This window comes from Urocampus carinirostris, chromosome 7, assembly GCF_059441175.1.
Source record: "Urocampus carinirostris isolate Australia breed hairy pipefish chromosome 7, RoL_Ucar_1.0, whole genome shotgun sequence".
NCBI lineage: Eukaryota > Metazoa > Chordata > Actinopteri > Syngnathiformes > Syngnathidae > Urocampus > Urocampus carinirostris.
Window position 1 is genome coordinate 1,216,202 of NC_142355.1, and position 20,596 is coordinate 1,236,797.

Sequence of the window (20,596 nt, forward strand, 5' to 3'; positions counted from 1 at the left end):
CAAAAGCAAAATCAAAAAACTCATCTTTGAGGATCAAAGTACACATATTCTAGGAATCGATTTGATCCTATTTAGATATATTAGGGAGGCAATTGCCAAAATAATAAATAAAAATAACACCTATTCCATTCATTGAAAAAAATCAAATACAAATCTGAAAAAAGTAGTTCTTCTTTGGATCAAATCTATTTTAATTTTTATATTGACGACCAAAATGAACAAAGAGAAAATTCTAATTCTATTATTTATGTATATATTAATATTAATTTATTGTTGATGTATTTTGACCGATATTCATATATGCAGGATAAACATTGATTGATTTCTCCGTTTTTTCGGTTCAATTCTTTAAAAATGTTCCCGAAACAAGTCCTCACTTTGAAAACTTTTCAACCAAATGGCTCCAAAATCAAATTTCATCGGCAGAACTTTGGACGGAATCGATTGTTCTTTTCGTGGCTTGCATCTCCTCACACCATTTTTTCTTTCCTTTTTATCATCAACGGGAAAACGCCAAATAGGCGCCACTGCTGCTTCGACTTTCTTTTGATCCCGGTGGAAAAATGGCGGCACGACAAAAGTGAAGAAAAAAGTAAGGAAAAGTAAAAAAAAAAAAAAAAGAAAAGTTAAAAATAAGTTAAAAAAAAAGTAAAGTAAGGTAAAAAAAAAGGTAAAAAAAAAGGAAAGAAAAAAAGGGTTAAAAAAAGTAAAGTAAAAAAAGGTAAAGAAAAGAAAAGAAAAAGAGAAGAAAGTGCGTGTCTTGTGTCTTTACTGGCTCAGGTTGCTGGCACCGGTGGGGCCGCCGCCATCTTGGAAATCACAAAACAAACCGGTTATTATCGATAATGCCGCACAGGTAGCATTAAAAAACTATTACTTTTTGAATACAGTAGACCCCCGGGATACAGTGACCCCGCCTGACAACACATTCACGTTACAGCGTGGAATAACATGTGTTTTTCAACCCGTCTTTATGGCTTTTTCCCCACTCTACCACAAATTCTCTCAATAGATTTGTACAGTAAGACTCCATTTTACAGTGACCCCACCTTACGACATTTTTACATTTACGGTTCAGAATAAACTCATTTTCTCCCTCCCAATACTGTATACCATCACTACAAATTATTTTGAGTGATCCAAAAAAAAATTTAAGATCAGTGTCTGCTATCAGAACCAGCCTATAAAACGCTGGTTTGCAATTAGCTGAACTACCTCCCACAATGCCTTTCTTTACATTCAGGTCAGAAAATGAGAATCCATGCGATACCGTACTGTTTTTTTTCGTAGTGTATTTATTGGCTTATATGCGTTCCATACCCCACTATATGGCAATTTCACTTTACGTCCCCCACCTCAAAGGGTTCACGTTGTATCCCGGGGGTTCGACCGTCACGCTCATTTCATCGACAAGATTTTAAAAGTCAACTTACATAACGGGGGCCGGTCGGGGGCGGAGTCAGGGGCGGGGCCCGGCAACGCCTCCGGGAGTGGCTGCTGGGGGCCGTCCAACGACGTTTGGCTCTGAGAGGCAAAGAGGCCGGACAGCGCTGCAGGTGGCCAAAAGGGGGCGCACGTGAGCGGGACATTTTTGGGGATGCGACCACGTTACGGGTAAGCGATTTAAAGAAAAGGAGACAATTCCCGCGGCAATTGTGGCATTCGTCGTTAGCATCTACTGGTTAGCGTGTAGATATTAGAATATACCTGTTAGCATGTAGCTGTTAGCGTTATTCGTGCAATGACGAATCACTCAAAAAAAAACATCACTGAGGAAAATTTCGTAAAACATTGTAACATGACTCGCCTTATAGTCAGATGCGCCTTAACGGTGCTGTGAAAATTGACTTGCCTCTTCCGGATTTCTTTTTATTTTTTCATATTTCTCACTCGCGACGCTTTCAGCTCATCGAAGCAATTTGAATAACACCCAGAGACGAGCCGACGACGATGAGACACAGAAAATCAAAAGCCGTCTGGTCCGATTGTGAAAAAGTCAAAACAGAAATCAAACATTTACCATAATGAAGTCATGAGTCAGCTGTGAAGGAATTTTGACCCACTCTTCTTTGCTAAATGATTTGAAATCCGCCATATTGGAGGGTGAACTGCCCCATTAAGGTCACAAAACATCATCTCAATTGGATTGAAACACAAATTTTGACTTGACCACTCCGAAACCTTCATCTTGGATTTTTTTTAAAACCATTCCGAGATGGTCTTGCTGCTGCGTTTCGGATGGTTGTCCTGTCACACGATTCGAGAGCGCTCAGGTTTGAGGGGAACTAACTGATGGTCACACGTTCTCCTTCAGGATCTTTTGGTATACAGGTAGAGCGCTCGTCTTGGGATCAAGAGGTCGCAGGTTCAATTCCCGGTTCCTCTGTGTTATATATTGAAGTGTCCTTGGGCAAGACACTGAATCCCTAATGCCCCCAGTAAGCATGGCCGCTATCGGTGTGTGAGTGTGTGTGTGAATGGGTAAGTGTGAAGCACATTGTAAAGCGCTTTGGGAGCTCTTCATTGACCTGAAAAGCGCTAGAGAAAATGCAGACCATTTACCACAATTTCCAGCACAGCAAGTTGTCCTGGTCCTGAGGCAGCAAAGCAACCCCACTGCCACCTGCCACCCCCATGCTTCACATTTAACAAGGACTTTTTCACATAGGGCCTGATCGCTGTTGGATTTTGTGCCCTGAAATTGGAAACGACATTTGAAAAGTGCCTTTTTTTTGAGTTCCTCGTCTGTGTGATATCGGAATCGCTTTGACGGTCTGAAAGCTTTTGAGAGTGATACATATGCAAAAACCACAGAAATTAGGGAGCGGAGAAAAAGACTATTTTGGGGGGGTGCACATTAATTATAGGGCGGAAAAGAGGGTAACTAAGTTGTCGGTAGGGTTACCTTTCATGGTGTCGGCGTGGGCCTCGCTGCCGCCCTGGCAGACGGCGTCCAGGAATTTGTCCACTTGCTTGAGCGAAAGCAAATTGTGCAAGGTCTCCAGCGGGTAGATGGACGGGACCATCGAGCAGCCCTCGAAACCTGGACGGCCAGAGAAAAAGGAAAAACCTCGTTTGGGACTTGGTCTCGGCCTCCCTGTGACAAGTGAACCCCAAAAAAATCAATCGTGATTGTGAAAGGACTACAAACATGGCTGATGTTGGCACCATTCGGCAGTCTCCGAAGCCCGGGCGGGTCACAACCACAAAAAACATAAAAAGACTACAAACATGGCTGATGTTGGCACCACTTGGCAGTCCTCAAAGCCCGGACGGGTCGGAACCATAAAAAATATAAAGACTACAAACATGGCTGACCTTGGCACCTTCGAACAGCCTAACAAATCGGAAGCACAGAAGCACAGAAACAAAACAAAAAATGCTTTCAATCTTTAGCATTGACGAGTTTACGTGTCCCTTTCTTTCATTTCAGCGAAAATGCGCGTTTGTGGCTTTCAGCGGTGACATGAAAGACTACAAACATGGCTGATGTTGGCACCACTCACCCGTCTTGGGAGCCTAGATGCGTCAGAACCACAAAAAAACACAAAAAGATTACAAACATGGCCGACTTTGGCACCTTCAAGTAGCCTCCGTACGAGTCGGAACCACAGAAACAAAAAAAAAGTCCTTATCGCTGTTGAAGATTTAACATGTCCCTTTTGTGGGGCAAAATGCGAGTTTGTTGATTTCAGTGGTGACATAAAAAACTACAAACATGGCTGACGTCGGCACTACGGAGCAGCCTGCAAATCCGGAACAACTCAAGACCACAACAAAACAAAACATGAGACAGTGTTTATCATCAGCATTGATGAGTTTAAATATATGAAATAACTCAATATTAAATAATTTGGCGAATAATGTTTATTCTTATTGATAATACATCACAAAAAAATCTGAGGAGCCATTTGGAAAAAAGCCGACAATCCCATCCATGACTAGTCTGATAAACGGCCTTCTTGATGCGCCGGCAGGGGGCAGTAACGCATCACAAGACAACTCGATTATGAGGATTGGCGCTACCATCGGCATCATTTATACCCAATTTTTAATTTGTTTTTCATTTATTGCGTGATGTCAACAATTTCAAGCCTTTTGAAGCACTTCACCCCAAATTCAAGCATTTTCCTGACCTTGAAAACAATAAAATTCAAGCATTTTCAGGGATTTCAAGCACCTGTATGCACCCTGTAAAAATGTAGATTGACGCTTTCAGCTGTGACATGAAAAGACTACAAACATGGCTGACAATGACGTAGCAAACACTTACCGCATCGTCTTCATCTTGTTGTGCTGTTTTTTACCAAAATTAAATTTTCAAAGGTCTCATTTCATTAATGTATGTTACTGATTTTTAAGATTGTGGCCCGTGTGTAGAAGACAATTCCATATCACCGAATGAGGAAATTAAAAAAATTAGGAAATAAAATGAATGATTTCCACCCGTGACATGATTTTCCCTCCTTTTTTGAAAAAAGTGACATTAGTGGAGAAAATAGGTTAACCCCTTAACGTTCCTGTCAAGTTCACCATCAAATTCCTGCAAATGAGTGGAGCAATGGGCATCTTGGCTGGAAACCAGGTGTGCCCATAGTCTGAAGCCTTACCTGGTCCCAGGTCAAATTCGATCATTATCTGAAGAACTGACAAGATTTTTCCATTTTTAGATCTCTGCGTTTCTAAAAGTGGCCAATTGGAGACGACCAGTTTACAGCACTAAAACTGTCTGTTTGCAAATTTTGCCACATTTCAATAGACATTGTGAAAGAGTTGTAAATGTTTGACTTCTCTTTCCAGAAGTCTGTGCACATGCGTAATTATGATGAATAAAAAATTAATCTCTAATTGCGTTACGCATGTTTATTTTAAGCTCTGAGCGAATACACATCTTCAATATGCTTCCATTTAAGTTCATTGGCTAACCGATATGTCAATCATCATTTGAATCGGTTACTACTGGCTGAAGATATACAGAACTACAGGAGACGATCTCCGTTAGATCAAACAGGCCCTTATAGGCTAATGTGGGATGCGGACCGTGAGAATCAGTATGCCATTGGCCGAGAGTGGCGTCAATCAAAAGGTCGGAGGCCAACGACCCTATCGGAAATCGTTTGACGAGTCTGTTCGTAAATCGAAATCATGTGGCCGAATCGATGGATTACAAGAAGCGATTACAAGAAGGTTAGAATCTCTGGACGCTCCTGGGAGTCACAAAGCCATTTTTGCGGAGATCATCTGTGAGTTAGGCCGGCTTTATAGTTTTCAGGCTGTTTCTGTGTTGAGTCCATTTTGAAATTTCGAATTTGAAGAGTTTGCACTTTCCGACGAGAGGTGGCATGGCCGACTGATTTCAGTGACATGGTGAAGACCCTGAACCCCCCCTGAACGTTAAGGGGTTAAAAAAAATCCAGCACATTGGTCCCCAAGCCAAATCATGCAGGAACACCCTCCCAAACGTGAGAACAATATCCGACATACCGTTTGTCGGATGGCGGGCAAACGACACGGAAAATCTCTTTACGGGCGGCATTGACAACAGCTCTGAGGAGATCAAATAAGAAAGTAACGGGGAGTTACTTTTGAACTCTGTCCCCTTATTCGGGGGCTGACCAGTAGAAGGCGCTCTAAGACCAAGTGAAGAGTACTTTTTGCTGCAAAAAAGAAAAACACTGAAAAAAAGAATCCCTCAAAGAGATGATTATTGAAAAGTGAGGAGGATTATTTTGCACTCGGCACAGCACGAAAACCCAAACAAAATGGCTCATGCAAACCCGATCTGGCGTCCAATCACTGTGCAGCGTCATCACCATGACAACCGCTTAAACAAACGCATCATTGGACCGCGATAGGGCAAACGAACGCCTTTGATTGGACGAGGTGGAGCGGAATTTCAATGGATAGGTGATGAGATGAATTCAAAATGTCAATGAAAAACGAATGAATACAAAATAAGTTGAAAATTAAACCAAAAGGAAAGAAAATGGCAATACAAAAATATCAAAAAAAGATCAAATAAAACATGAAAACATGTAGGAATAATTTATCATAATAAGGAATAACATCTGAAACAAAATAAAAATAAAATAATCTAAAAGTAGAACAGAATATTAAATCAAAATAGGATGTCAAATAATAAACTAAAATGGAAAATAAAAACCAATACAATTGAAATAAAAAAATAAAATGATCAAACAAATGAAAAAACAAAACAGGAAATACGAAAATGAGAACAAAAAATAAAATCAAAACAAAATAAAATTAAAATAGGATATAAAAAATAGAAAGAAAATAATAAAATAAGATTCATAATAAAATAGAAAATACAATATAGAAAACAAAATATTCAAAACTAAATAGAAAATAAAATAATAAAAAATGGAAAAGAAAAAAATGAAAATATGACAAATTAAAAACCAAGGCAAATAAAAAAAACAATTCAGTGCTGTGAAAAAGTATTTGCCCCCTTCCCGATTTCCATATGTTTATCTTATTTATCTCTCAGTGTGTTCTCAGATCATCCAACCAATTTTAACATCACACGGAGACAACTCAAGGGAACACAAAAGGCACTTTTTAAATGTCCATTCAATTTATTGAGAGACCGTTAGATTTGTCTGTGCCCGGATAAACGGAATCAACTTTTTTCTATTTCCTTAGGTCGTCTCTGTGTGATATTAATATCGAAATTGGGAAAGGGGCGACTACGTTTGAGGGCACTGCATCAGGATAGAAAGCGGAAACAAAAACGGAACGAGCGTCTTTTTCGCCGTCGGGCGCCAACATACCGAACATGCCGACCTGGCAGGGCAGGCTGCCGGGCGAGAGTGGAGGTTTTCGGTAATGATGGTGATGATGCGTGCGTACGTAGTCTCGCAGGTTGGGGGCGCTAGAGGAAACCCCCAGCACGGAGGCGCTGAACAAGCCAGAGCACTGCGAGCCTGTGTGGTGGGAAAGGGGGAACCCGGGGGAAAGGGGGACCCGAGTGTCTCAGGTGAAGTGGAGTACAGAGACCCCTCGCTACTTCGTTACCGCTCTTTTCATTCGAAGATCTGTTATTTTGTTACAGTCGTATACTCTCAGTCGGTAGTGAGTTTGCATGTCACCCGGATGAAGTTCTCGCAAAGAAGCTAGCACAGAAAATCCACTCCCCCCCAAAAATCGCATCTAAATTTCAATACAAATCTGAAAATTCGCATTGAGGTTTTCTTCCGAAATCACGCAGCACCTAGCGAACGCGCAAATCATCATCTCCGAAGCAAAAGAAACTGGGAAGCGACCGCTAGCTCCTAGTGGCTCGTTACATTGAAAAGTAAATTCATGAGTGAGCTCAGACTCTGAGGAAAGTCAGATGGGCGCAAAGAAACGCTGTGCCCCAGGGGATGCTCCGTGGATTGTTATCGGGTTCGGAAAACTACTGAAGGGGCGACGGGAGAGATGGCAGGTTTGGCCTACTGCTCGGGCTAAACTCACAACTCTCTTAAGCCACCCAGCCGAACCTGGCTAGTCAACAACGCTAGAGCCCTTACCAATGAAACGGAAGACCTGGAGCTACAACTCCTGGGAAAATGCTATGCTAATCAGCGCGGAGACCTGGCTAAATCAGAGGACTTCCGATGGTAGCGTGCAGCCAGAGGTGGGTAGAGCAGGCAAAACTTTTACACAGTAAAAGTACTGTTACTTTCGAAAAACTTAAGTAAAAGTAAAAAAAAAGTACTTGGTGAAAAAACGACTCAAGTACTGGGTAACTGTAGAAACGTCTCACTTGTTAAATGTTTTTAAACAACTATTCAATTAGATCATCAAATCATCAAATTAAAAATAAATCGAAAAAATGTAATTAGTTTAATAAAATATTAAATTATAAGAGTACAAATCAAAGAAATGAATGAGGCACAAGTAGCACATTTAAAGCCCCAGTAGTTTTTTTTTTAAATAGACTCTGCAGGCAGAACAGCAAGCTTGTCCAGGGGTTGGCACTACAAAATATTGAAAGACCGAAAAAATAAAATTAATTTGTCAGGAGCTGTAAAAAAAAAATAAGCGCCTTATAATGTATCAATATTCACCTACTAGTTAGCTGCAGCACATCCTGTGGAGAATGCCGCGACTACTCTGTCAAGTCATGTTATGATACCGCCTCAAGTTTATTCATGAGGTACGGAATGTTGAATTGTCTTGAGCAATGAAAGAAATGCAATTAGGAAATCCAATTTTTGATGTGATTATTATTTTGAGGATTGGAAAAAAACAACAAATGTGCATAATGTGCCCCCCTTAACCGGCCTACAAAAAGAGTGCAAAAACTTTGTAAGAATAAATAAGCCCCCTTTAGGCTTTGATGTAGCCTAATGAAGCGAAGTAAGAGTACTGTTTCTTCTTCACAAATCTACTCAAGTAAAAAGTACACTGATTTCAAAATAGAAGTACAAAATGTCCCAAAACGTACTCAAAAATATGTAACAGAGTAAATGGAACTCGTTATTACCCACCTCTGCGTGCAGCTAGCCGTCCGCTCTCTAAATCGCTTTCTCACACTGAAAGGAGAAGCCGTCCCATTTCGTTATACTTTTGTAGAATGACAATATAAAGCATTTATTTGACCGCAATTCTGTTTTTATTGGTAGATCTATACCGTCGCATTCTCTCAGTCGGTAATGACGAACGAGCGGCAGATTTTCACTTTTCGCGTGGGGTTTCTGGTCCCCGTGAAGGGCCATCACCGAGGGATCTCTGTATTAGTCCAAAACACAAACAAGTGCTGCTTTTATCCATGACAAACGGACGCTGTGAAGAAGTGCATGGAGATTGCCTGCAGGTCAGCCAGCAGATCGGAGGTCTGTTACCCGAAAACGGCCACGTGCAAAAGCCGACCGACGTGCAAGTAACGGGGGAAAAATGCACGAGGAGAAAAAAAAGAAAGTGCAAGAGGAAAGAAGGACCATGCAGACTGATTTGACTTCATAGAGGGAAGCGAAGATCTGATGGGTGCTCAGCCCGCCTAAACACAGAAGCGGCTCCCAGGGCGTTGCTATTAAAAATCAAACCTCAATCTCGGGCTAGACTTGGAATCCGTTTTTGTCGGACTAAAAGCTTCCGAAGGAAACGGGCAAAACAAACAAAATCATCTAAAATAACGCTAATCAAAATAAAAGACTAAATTAAAAGCGAAATAGAAAAAAATGGAACATGAAATTAAAAAACAGAATAAAATACTAAAAAACAATATAGAAAATTAAAAAAATAAAAAATAATAATAATAATAAAATGATAGAATCAAACAGAAAATAAAATAAGATCAAAAATAAAATAGAATATAGAATCAAAACGGAAAATAAAACAGGGAATCAATAAAAAATAGAACAAAAACAAGTAACCAAGTCAGAGTCCAGATGGAAATGGGAACCCGTCCATCCATTTGGTTATTATCAAAAAATAAAACATAATTCTTTGAAAAAAAAAAAAAAACCTTAAGATATATATGCAAATAAATTAAAGAACGAGCATTTAAAAGGAAAAATACACAAAAACGTATAAACATAGAACTAATTGTAAAAAAATAGAATAAGGTAAAATGGTGAAATAAAAAAATAACCCACGAATTAAACATTGAAAAAAATAAAATGGATGATGAATATTGAAAATAAAAATAAAGAAAATAAAATCATCGAAATAAAAATGATGAATAAAAAATGTGAATGAATAAAAATGATACCTACATGAAATAAAACAAAATATATATAGCAATAATAAAATACAAAATGAAAAAGGAAAAATGAAAACAGATCATGAAAATAAAAATAATACAAATAAAGAAATGTATGTGAATAAATAAAAAATAGTAAATTAGACTCATTGTAAGCAAATACATAAAAATAATAATGTAAAATGAAAATGTTTATAGAAAATAAATTGAATACAAATTAAAGAAAAACGTAATCAAATAATGACGAAAAATCAAATACACATAGAACTACAAAATGTAAAAATAAAGTTTAAAATTTAAAGAAATGGAAAAAATAACTTAGTGGAAAATAATTTAAAAAATAAAAACAAAAAAAGCAAATTAAATTAATAAACAGAATATGAATAATACATTTGAAAAAAAGGTGAACGTTGAAAAAACAAAACTAAGAATTTTAACACAATATAAAATTATAGATATAAAAAAAAATTAATCTGAATGACTAACGAATAATTTAAAAAATATACAATGAATGCAATAAAAGAATTAATGAATAAATAAATAAGTTTAAATTAAATTGAAAAAAAAAAAAATATATATATATATATATATATATATATATATATATATATATATATATATATATATATATATATATACTGGACTGTCTCAGAAAATTAGAATATTGTGATAAAGTTCTTTATTTTCTGTAATGCAATTAAAAAAACAAAAATGTCATACATTCTGGATTCATTACACATCAACTGAACTATTTCAAGCCTTTTATTATTTTAATATTGCTGATTTTGGCTTACAGCTGAAAAAAACTCAAAAATCCTATCTCAAAATATTAGAATATCATGAAAAAGTATACAAGTAGGCTATTCAACTAATCACCTGAATCATCTAATTAACTCGAAACACCTTGCGAGGGTTTCCTGAGCCTTAAAAACACTCAGCTTGGTTCAGTAAACTAAATCACAAGTATGGGGAAGACTGCTGATCTGACTGCTGTCCAGAGGACCATCATTGATACCCTCCATCAGGAGGGTAAGACACAAAAAGAAATTTCTCAAAGAGCAGGCTGCTCACAGAGTGCAGTTTCAAAGCATATCCACAAAAAGTCTGTTGGAAGGGAAAAATGTGGCCGGAAACGCTGCACGACCAAGAGAGATGACCGCAGCCTTAACAAAATTGTGAAGAAGAGCCGCTTCCAGAATTTGAGGGAGCTTCAAAGACAGTGGGCTGAAGCTGGAGTCCAGGTATCAAAAGCCACAGTTCACAGACGTGTCCGGGAAATGGGCTACAATAGCCGTATTCCCATGGTCAAGCCACTTCTGAACTCAAGACAACGGAAGAAGCGTCTGACTTGGGCTATGGAGAAGAAGCACTGGACAGTTGCAGAGTGGTCCAAAGTCCTCTTTTCAGACGAAAGCAAGTTTTGCATTTCATTTGGAAGTCAAGGCGCCAGAGTCTGGTGAAAGGCTGGAGAAGAGCAAAATCCAAGTTGCTTGAAATCCAGTGTGAAGTTCCCACAGTCAGCAATGGTTTGGGGAGCCATGTCAGCTGCTGGTGTTGGTCCACTGTGTTTCATCAAGCCCAGAGTAAATGCAACTGTGTACCAAGAGATTTTAGAGCACTACATGCTTCCATCTGCTGAAAAGCTCTATGGAGATGAGTATTTCATTTTCCAGCATGATCTGGCACCTGCCCACAGTGCCAAAACCACCAGTAACTGGTGCACTGACCATGGCATCACTGTCCTTGATTGGCCTGCTAATTCCCCTGACCTGAACCCCATTGAGAATTTGTGGGGTATAGTTAAGAAGAAGATGAAAGACACCAGACCTACAAATGCAAATGAGCTGAAGGCCGCTATCGAAGCATCCTGGGCATCAATAACACCTCAGCAATGCCACAGGCTGATTGCCTCCATGCCACGCCGGATTGATGCAGTAATCCCTGCAAAAGGATTCCCAACCAAGTACTGAGTGCATCAATGGACATTTTCAAATGTTTGATTTAGTTTTGCTGTTATAAAATTATTTTTTTTACTTGGTCTGAGGAAGTATTCTAATATTTTGAGATAGGATTTTTGAGTTTTTTTCAGCTGTAAGCCAAAATCAGCAATATTCAAATAATAAAAGGCTTGAAATAGTTCAGTTGATGTGTAATGAATCCAGAATGTATGACATTTTTGTTTTTTTAATTGCATTACAGAAAATAAAGAACTTTATCACAATATTCTAATTTTCTGAGACAGTCCAGTATATATATTTTCAAAAAATAATTGAAATTAAAATAATGATGGCTATAAAAGTGTTGCTAAACTTTAGGACGGCGGCAGTTGTGAGCAAAAGAGAAGCTGTTAAAAATCTTCCAGGAGGAATTAAAAAGCATTAAATATGATTAACTAATAAAAGAGTTCATAAAAAAATGTAAACAATTAAATAGAAATAAAAAAATTATGTAAATAAAAATAAATGTATGAATAAAAAAAAATTAAAAAGATCATTCAAATGAAAATAATGTTGTACGTAGTGGAGGTTGGAGACGGTTGTGAGCAAAAGAAAAGCTGTTAGAAAGCTTTCAACTTGGAGAGAATTCAATATGAATAACCAATAAATATATTTAAAAAAATCTAAACATTTAAATACAAAAAATAATAATAAATGAATGTGATTAAAAACGAATGAATAAATAAAAATGTTAAATTAAACTACAAAATAAATTCATTGAAATGAAAAAAAAAGATTATTATTTTTTGCGCCAGTTGTGAGCAAAAGAAAAGCTGTTTAAAAGGTTACAGCTTAGGAGGAATTAAAGAGATTTCAATATGAATAACCAATAAATATATTTTAAAAAATCTAAACATTTAAATACAAAAGATAATTATAAATGAATGTGATTAAAAACTAATGAATACATAAAAATGTTACATAAACCTACAAAATAAATTCATTTAAATGAAAAAAGGATTTTTTTTTTTGCGCCAGTTGTGAGCAAAAAGGAAAGCAATTTGTTGTTAAAAGACAGCAAGCGGGTAAAGAAAGGCCATGCCCACCTATGCCGCTCGCCGCCTTGACTTCGGGTGAATGCCGCGACGCCGCCAAAGGGAAGAGTCGGTGCGACGCCGCGCCTTTGCCGGAAGCGGACGTCTCGGAGAGGACCTGAAGGCCGTATCGGCGAAGGCGTGACCGGAAGCCGGGAAAAGGACGAAATAAAGGGGGGGGGTCTTACCTCCATGGATCCCGTCTTGCGGTTGCGAACGACGGGGGAGCGTCGTTGGATGTTGACGGGATCGGAAACGGGGAGGGCCCGGTCCCCTTGGTCCTGGGACAGGTCCTCCAGGCTGCCCTGGTTGGGTTTCTTGTCCTGATTCTGATGGAGCGGAGGAAAAAAATACAGTCATCCCTCTCCGTATCAAGATTTACTTTCCAAGGTTCGTACGCCAAATTCAAGCAATTTGTCCAGTCCTTTCAAAAGGAGGAATACAGCGCCGATCAAAAGAGTGTTGTTTCTGTTAAGTCAAGTCCTGTTTATTTGTTTGGCCCTTAATCACAAGGAGTCTCAAAGGCCTGCACACACCACATGTTATTGCAAACCACAGACTATTATGACACCATCCCCTGCTCTAAAACCTATATGAGGGCAAGGAAAAACTCAAAAACATGTCAAATCCAGTCAAGTCCTATTTATTTGTTTGGCCCTTAATCACAAGGAGATTCAAAGGGCTGCACAGACTACAGACTATTATGACACCCTCCCCTGATCTAAAACCTACATGAGGGCAAGGAAAAACTCCAAAACCTCAAGTCCTGTTTCTTTGTGACGCCCTTAATCACAAAGAGTCTCAAGGGCTGCACAGATCACAGACTATAGCAAACTACAGACTATTATGACACCATCCCCTGATCTAAAACCGACATAAGGGCATGGAAAAACTCAAAAACATGTCAAGTCATGTTAAAATTGTATAGCCCTTAATCCCAAGGAGTCTCAAAGGGCTGCACAGACCACAGATGATTGCAAACCACAGACTCTTATGACACCATCCCCTGATCTGGAAACAACATGAGGGCAAGGAAAAACTCAAAACCTCAACATGAGGAAAATGAAGAAACCTTGAGAAGGGACCACACATAAAATGTCGTCCCCCTGCCAGGATGACCAGGCTGCAACAAATGTTGCAATAACAAACAATACACAGATATTGTCAACATGAAATATAAGTCATTCATAAAGCTATAGTGTGCTTGAAGCTTAGAATTTTTTTTATGGTTTTGCATTTTCAAGAACATTGTTTTGTATTTTACATTTTTTTGTAGATCTGTGAATCTTAGATTCTGAAAAAAAGTCAAGGCATTGGCTTGACTTGCCAATCATTAATTGTTGTATTTGGCTTTTGATGACTACAATAAACTGGCTATCTTGCTGCTAGGATATACTGTGTGCTATTTTCTATTTATGATCTACGATTTTTTGTGTGAATGGGCTGCTATAAACTGACATGAATTCTGCCATTCTGCTACAACAAAACACACGCAGCTTCAATACATCACACTTGTTTAAAAACAGGAAAAGGGCTCTATAGGTGTCGGGTAATAATGGAGTACGATACGGAAGACAAAGAAATAAACTAGTGTATGTATGAAAAGAAGAAATAGGAGCCAAATCAGAAGCAGAGTGCATTCAATCTTTCAATCGACTGCTGATCTTTAGCCTTTGGTTTTACTTATTTGAATTGATATTTTTCTTGTGTTTTTTTAGATTTTTGTCTAAATTGGTTCATTAATAAAATTCTTCACATCCACTACACAGCATCATCTCCAAACAGAAGAGCAGCTTCAGCGACAGACCGCTGTCACAGTCTTGTTCCACGGACAGACTGAGATCATTTCTTCCTCATGCCGTGAGGCTCTTGAACTCCACCCGGGGGAGTAAAAGCCCACATTTAAGCACACCCCCACATTTGCATATTACCCTATTTTATTACAGTGTGCATTTTTTGTAACACTATTTAAATGCTCTTTATTAACACTCTATATTGGGTATTTTTGTATTCTATAGCTTTTATTTTATTTTTTTAACACAAGGATACTCCTGGAAGTATGAATTTTCCCTACGGGGATAAATAAAGTATCTATCTATCTTTCTATCTAGTAGAGTTGCAGGGGTCTTCGGGCAGTGGGCAGGGGACACCATGTTAGAGACCCCTCTCACAAAATTCTATGGTAAACACTGCTCACTAGGATTGAATAGTCACAAAAACCCAGGCACAAAAAATGCACTTTTCAACTGGAAAACATCGAAATCGCAATACTGGTGTGAAATATCCCAATGAGCTTTTTTCCCGAGATGGTGCAGCACTAAACCATGACTCCGAACCCTTAATGCCCCGATAAGCAGATCGTGTGAGTGTGTGTGCGAATGGGTAAAGTGTAAAGTACATTGTCGAGCTCTTTAGGAGATCTTCAGTGACTGGTTAAAAGCGCTATATAATGCAGTCCATTGAGGATAGAGTGATAGATAAATATAGGATTCTACTTTTGCGGATTCTTTGTAGAGATTTTGTCGGAAGAAAAAAATCGTTGCTCGATCAAACATCGGAGAGAGCCTGACGCACCTCTGAGGAGGCCGGCCGGAAGCCGAAACCGAGCGGGACGTTTTCCTCGTCCTCGCAGCCTTTCACCCCCGGGCTGAAGTGAAGCTCCACGTGGAAACGTTCCTCCGAAGAAGGGTCCTTCGTGGGGGACGGAGGAGAAGGACGCGGTCAAGGTCGCGAGAGAGGAGGAGGACGCGGTCAAGGTCGGGATGAGGGAGGAGCTCTTCAATTCACACTCACTTTGTTGTTGTCTTCGTAGAGCATGATGACGATCTGGGTCATGTAGTTGAGCTCCGACACGGCGCTCAGGTAGTCCATGGCCTGCTTCCATTGCTGGTCTTTCTCTTCCTTCAAGATGAAAAGTTTCAAATTCAGAAAAGAAATAGGCATTAAAAAGCAAAAATACATGTTCGCAACATAAAACCGCTTCAAAAGTGATAAAGGATAATAAATCGTGACATTTAAAACATAAGTAAGAATATATTCAATTGAATTAATAGTACAAAACAATAAATAAAACATATCTAAAATTGCTTCAACAATAAATACATTTTTAAAAATGACAATAAAATTAAAGTAAAAAACACAATATGTCGAATGCATGAAATATAAGTGAATAAATACAAATTTTGAAAAGCAAAAATAGTAACAAAATAAAACAACAACAAAATAATAATATGGTATAAAGTAAGGAAATAAAATATATTTCAATAGTAAAAAGTCAAAACATTCAATTAACATTAAAATACATAAATAATAAATAATAATAATAAATGTAAAAAATTAAATATAAGCAACAATATTTAAATATAAAATATTAAGTAACAAATACCGAAAACATTATATAGAAATATTTTTAAAAATAGCTTCAACAATAAAAAATGAAAATGAATGAATCAAATCCAAGTAGATAAATACAAATAAATAAAAAAATACTAGTAACAAAATGAAACAACTACAAAACTGATTAAAAAATAGTATGAAGTAAGTCGATAAAATATATTTCAAAAGTAAAAACATTCAATAAAATATATAACAATTAAAAATTAAAATAAAAAAAATGTAAAAAAAATTAATTAAATATAAGCAAGAATAATATTTAAATATAAAATATTGGAGAGAATTCTATATGAATAACCAATAAATATATTTTAAAAAATCTAAACATTTAAATACAAAAAATAATAATAAACGAATGTGATTAAAAACGAATGAATAAATAAAAATGTTAAATTAAACTACAAAATAAATTCATTGAAATGAAAAAAAAGATTATGTTTTTTGCGCCAGTTGTGAGCAAAAGAAAAGCTGTTAAAAAGGTTTCAGCTTAGGAGGAATTAAAGAGATTTCAATATGAATAACCAATAAATATATTTTAAAAAATCTAAACATTTAAATACAAAAGATAATTATAAATGAATGTGATTAAAAACTAATGAATACATAAAAATGTTACATAAACCTACAAAATAAAGTCACAAATAATGAAAACATTAAATAAAAATACTTAAAACAATAGAAAAGGAAAAAGGAAATGTTGAATGAATCAAATCTAAGTAGATAAAATACAAATAAATAAAAAAATACTAGTAACAGAATGAAACAACTACAAAACTGATAAATAATGGCATGAATAAAATATATTCTTATAGAAAAACAACTCTACATGTAATTCAATTAAAAAATGACATGATATTGAAATGTCAATAATTATGAGAAAATCACACGAAACATGTAGAAACAAGAAAATATTTGTAAAAATAATGAAGAAAAGTAATAAGATTGAATGAAAAAAGGGTAAGAGCTCAAATTTTAGATTCATATCCTACATCCAAGAGTCCTCCGTAGCGAAAGACGCTGAGCAGCGAGTGGACGTGGCTCTCGCTGGTGAAGTAGAGGCGAGTGCGGACGTGGCGGCCGGGGGACATCACCCCTCGGGAGTACCTCGAAAGCACAAAAAGCAGCAAAGTCACGTTTCTCATCTTTTCCTCCCTTTCCTGGCGGACGCTCACAGAGGATGCAGCTTGTTGACGGCCTCGTCCTCGTGCGTCCTCTGCAGGTCCAGCTGGATCTTCTTCATCAGGGGGACGCAATAGGCCTGGGCGATGTCCAGCTTCTCCGCTTGGCTGATGCCGTACTCCTGCGGGGTTTCCCACTTTCAATTAGTCCCACAGTGTGCGTGGGCTACGTGCGAGACTTTCTAAGACCTCCTTAATGCTTTTTGAAATCAAATTCAAGACCGAGTCGGCAAAAATTGAAACAAAAAAAACACAAAATGTCTCTGTCTGAAGTTGCTATGTGTACTGTAGACCTAAGAATGCCAAGTCAGCTCCGAAAGGCCCGACTGAAACCAAATCACCGTTTTGACAGTGCCCACGCCATTTTGCCACCAAAGTAAATCAGTCAATTACTAAAAAGGACAATCGATAAATGTTACTTTTGAGTTCACATAAATAAACCTTGGAAAATTGGATATAAGGCCTTGTTTTTAGAAATAGAACAGAATAGAATATACCTTTATTGTCATTGTTACAACATGGGTTGAACATATTGTGACAACGAAATTGGACATGGCACTCCAGTTCCACATTTTACAGTGAGGATAAGGAAACAAAGAAGATGTTTGTACTGTCCTTGTTGTATAGGCTTTGATTTCCTCCGTGTGGGGGTGTGGGGGGGGTGGGTGGGGGTTATTACGCAGAGGGGGTGAGGGACAGACAGAATTGCAAGGGCGGTGTCAAGTTCGGAAACGAGGCAGGCAGGTAACGGGGCAAAACAGATCGGGTAACTGGCAGGCAGATCGGGGCAGAGTCAGGTCCGGAAACAGGTTGGCAACGAGGATCAGGCAGAAAAAAGCAGGGCAGGAACAGAGTCTGGCGTAAGAGCTTGCCGAGCTGGGAACAACGGTTCGCATAACGGTCTGACAGGGATCTCTTGGAAGTCGGGGGTTTAAAAGGAGTTCATCAGCCAATCAGCTCTCAGGGCTGTTGGTGCCAATTAAGCAGTCGCAGGTGCTCTGAATCGGCAATCATGACAGTCTATGTGTTACCTTTTTCGAGCTTAGCTTCTTTAACTTACATGCAAATAACTAAGGTAGAAATGTTGGCAATGATATGCTGAATGATTCACCATAAATAAAAGAGTCAATCCCGGTAGCCTACAAATGGTAAAAAGCCTTCTCTTGGGCCTAGACTATAGCTGAAGCTGTTCATCCACCTTCTCATCTATGAAATGATGAATATAAGCTTCCAATGCATAATTCAGGCCCTTTTGGTGACTGAGATGAAATGTGATCTTTCAATTGCCAAATGTTTCCTACTTTGACACTTGCCATAGCGCTCTCTTCACAATAGTCAATCTTTGTCCGAATCTGTAAAAGTGGCCGGCCTAAGCCAGAGCTCAATCGTTGGAAAACAATAGAGCTTGGGATACAGCTTGTAAATTGTTGCAAATGCTTGGAATTGTTGCAGTGTTCCTCAACCCACCTTACCACCTTTCCAATTTACAGAGACGACGAAGGTTTTTTCGACTCTTCTTTATGGCATTTTACCAACTATACTTAACATCTATACTAATAATCCTTTATTCATATCAAGCCGTATTTTGATGACTTTACAATTGAGACACAAAGTCCTTCCTTTTTGTATATAATACTCTGTTATATAATAATTTGGTTTCTTAACTATTGTGAAAAATCTTTAGTCCAATATTTTGTGCGACCACCGTGATTTTGCAGAACCTCTTGGCCATAGATTTCACCAGAACCTCACAAATTGCCACCGGAATGCTCCTTCACTCCTCCATGACAACATGACTCAGGTGGGAGATAGTAGAGATCTTGTTTTTGAATGTATATGGCCTCCCTTGCAAGGCAACTACCTGCTATCGGGGGCATTAGGGATTCAGTGTCTTGCCCAAGGACACTTCATATCTTGTAGGAGCCAGGAATCGACCCTGTGACCTCTTGGTCCCAAGAAGAGCGCTTTACCTCCTGAGCCAATGCCGCCCCTACCCACTTCTCCACCTTCGGCTTGAAAATCCCCCAAAGATGTTCTATTGGGTTTTAGATCTGGAGACATGCTTGGACAGTCCATCCCCTTTACCCTCAACCTTTTAGAAAAACCTTAGTCATCCTTCATCCTGGAAGTGTATTTGGGGTCATTGTCAAGCTGCGACCCAGTCTCAGGAGGAGGGGATCATTATTTGCTCCAGTAGCTTTTATCGTCACCGGCGACTTTAATCGGGCATGTTTACGGACTGTACTCCCAAAATCCATTCAATACGTGGACTGAGCAATTCGGGAAAATACACTGGACTGTGTGTACTGTAAGATCAAACATCCAGTTCGATCCACCATTTCTGTTTGTCCCTCACCCCCCTCATCACCCCCCCTCCAGAGGAAGCAGAGCCTATTTACAACAAAGACAACAAAGACAGTTAAAACATGTTCTTTGTTCCTTTATCTCTTTGTTTCATTATCCTCACTGTAAAATGTGGAACTGGAGTCGTCCAATTTCGTTGTTATAATATATCCCATGTTGTAACAATGACAATAAAGGCATATTCTATTCTATTCTATTTCACAGTACATGCTTGAGTTTGTGTTTCCCTTAATGAAATGCAACTCCCTTATTCCAGTAGCACTCATGCAGCCCCAAACCATGACATGCTTGACTTTAGGCACAACACAACCATGTTTGTACACCTCACCCAGTCAAATCAACTCATCTTGGTCTCATCATACCACAGTAAGCCATGAACTTTGTTGAGAGACTTTATTGTGTCGAAGCCCTGTTTCTTCAGGAATTGTCTACTGAACATGATAATGAAATCTCTGCAGAAATGTGAGAGGTGTACCCACTTTTGTGACATATTGGAACTAATGTTTCCAGTCATTCAATCATTTAGCATTGCTGGAAACTCAACATATTGAAACTTGATGTCAGGATTTGGACATAGGGCTTTGGTTGCCAGAGTTGGGATTGACGTTGGCTACCGTTTATTCAGAAGTGCACAAGGAACATTGATGAGGGGGGTCTCTGTAAACTTTTTTGTTCTTTTGATGTTTTTGTGTGGTGTGCTGGGGGGTTTCAGAACACATTCATTAGCATAGGTTTTACTCTGATTGTTGGTGTTTATTGGAGTCGAGCTTGACATAAGGAGAACACGTTAGTTTAAAACAGGAAATTCCGGGCTTGTTTCTCCCGAGTTTAAATGTCAGCTAATGCTATTATTAATCGCCTTGGCTTGCCAAGTAATAACATTCTACTTGGCGTGGAGCAAGCGGTCAAGTCAGGAATTTG

General features: G+C 38.4%; 1 protein-coding gene across 8 annotated transcripts in view; it reads right to left on the reverse strand.

Annotated features, from left to right (window-relative positions):
* Positions 1–615: 615 nt before the first annotated feature.
* Positions 616–20,596, reverse strand: part of ppip5k1b (diphosphoinositol pentakisphosphate kinase 1b) — a 74,676-nt gene continuing 54,695 nt past the window's right edge. For 5 of the 8 annotated variants that reach the window (XM_088339500.1, XM_088339494.1, XM_088339495.1 and 2 more), the window contains 11 exons: positions 17,306–17,433; positions 17,123–17,237; positions 15,534–15,641; positions 15,315–15,431; positions 12,929–13,069; positions 12,753–12,858; positions 6,792–6,944; positions 5,485–5,547; positions 2,906–3,043; positions 1,434–1,550; positions 616–809 (listed from right to left, as the gene is read on the reverse strand). In XM_088339500.1, coding sequence (XP_088195626.1) covers positions 769–809; positions 1,434–1,550; positions 2,906–3,043; positions 5,485–5,547; positions 6,792–6,944; positions 12,753–12,858; positions 12,929–13,069; positions 15,315–15,431; positions 15,534–15,641; positions 17,123–17,237; positions 17,306–17,433 — 1,227 coding nt within the window. In that variant the 3' untranslated portion in view covers positions 616–768. The remainder of the gene's footprint in view (positions 810–1,433; positions 1,551–2,905; positions 3,044–5,484; positions 5,548–6,791; positions 6,945–12,752; positions 12,859–12,928; positions 13,070–15,314; positions 15,432–15,533; positions 15,642–17,122; positions 17,238–17,305; positions 17,434–20,596) is intronic. The other 3 variants (XM_088339499.1, XM_088339498.1, XM_088339496.1) reach the window with 2 other exon arrangements.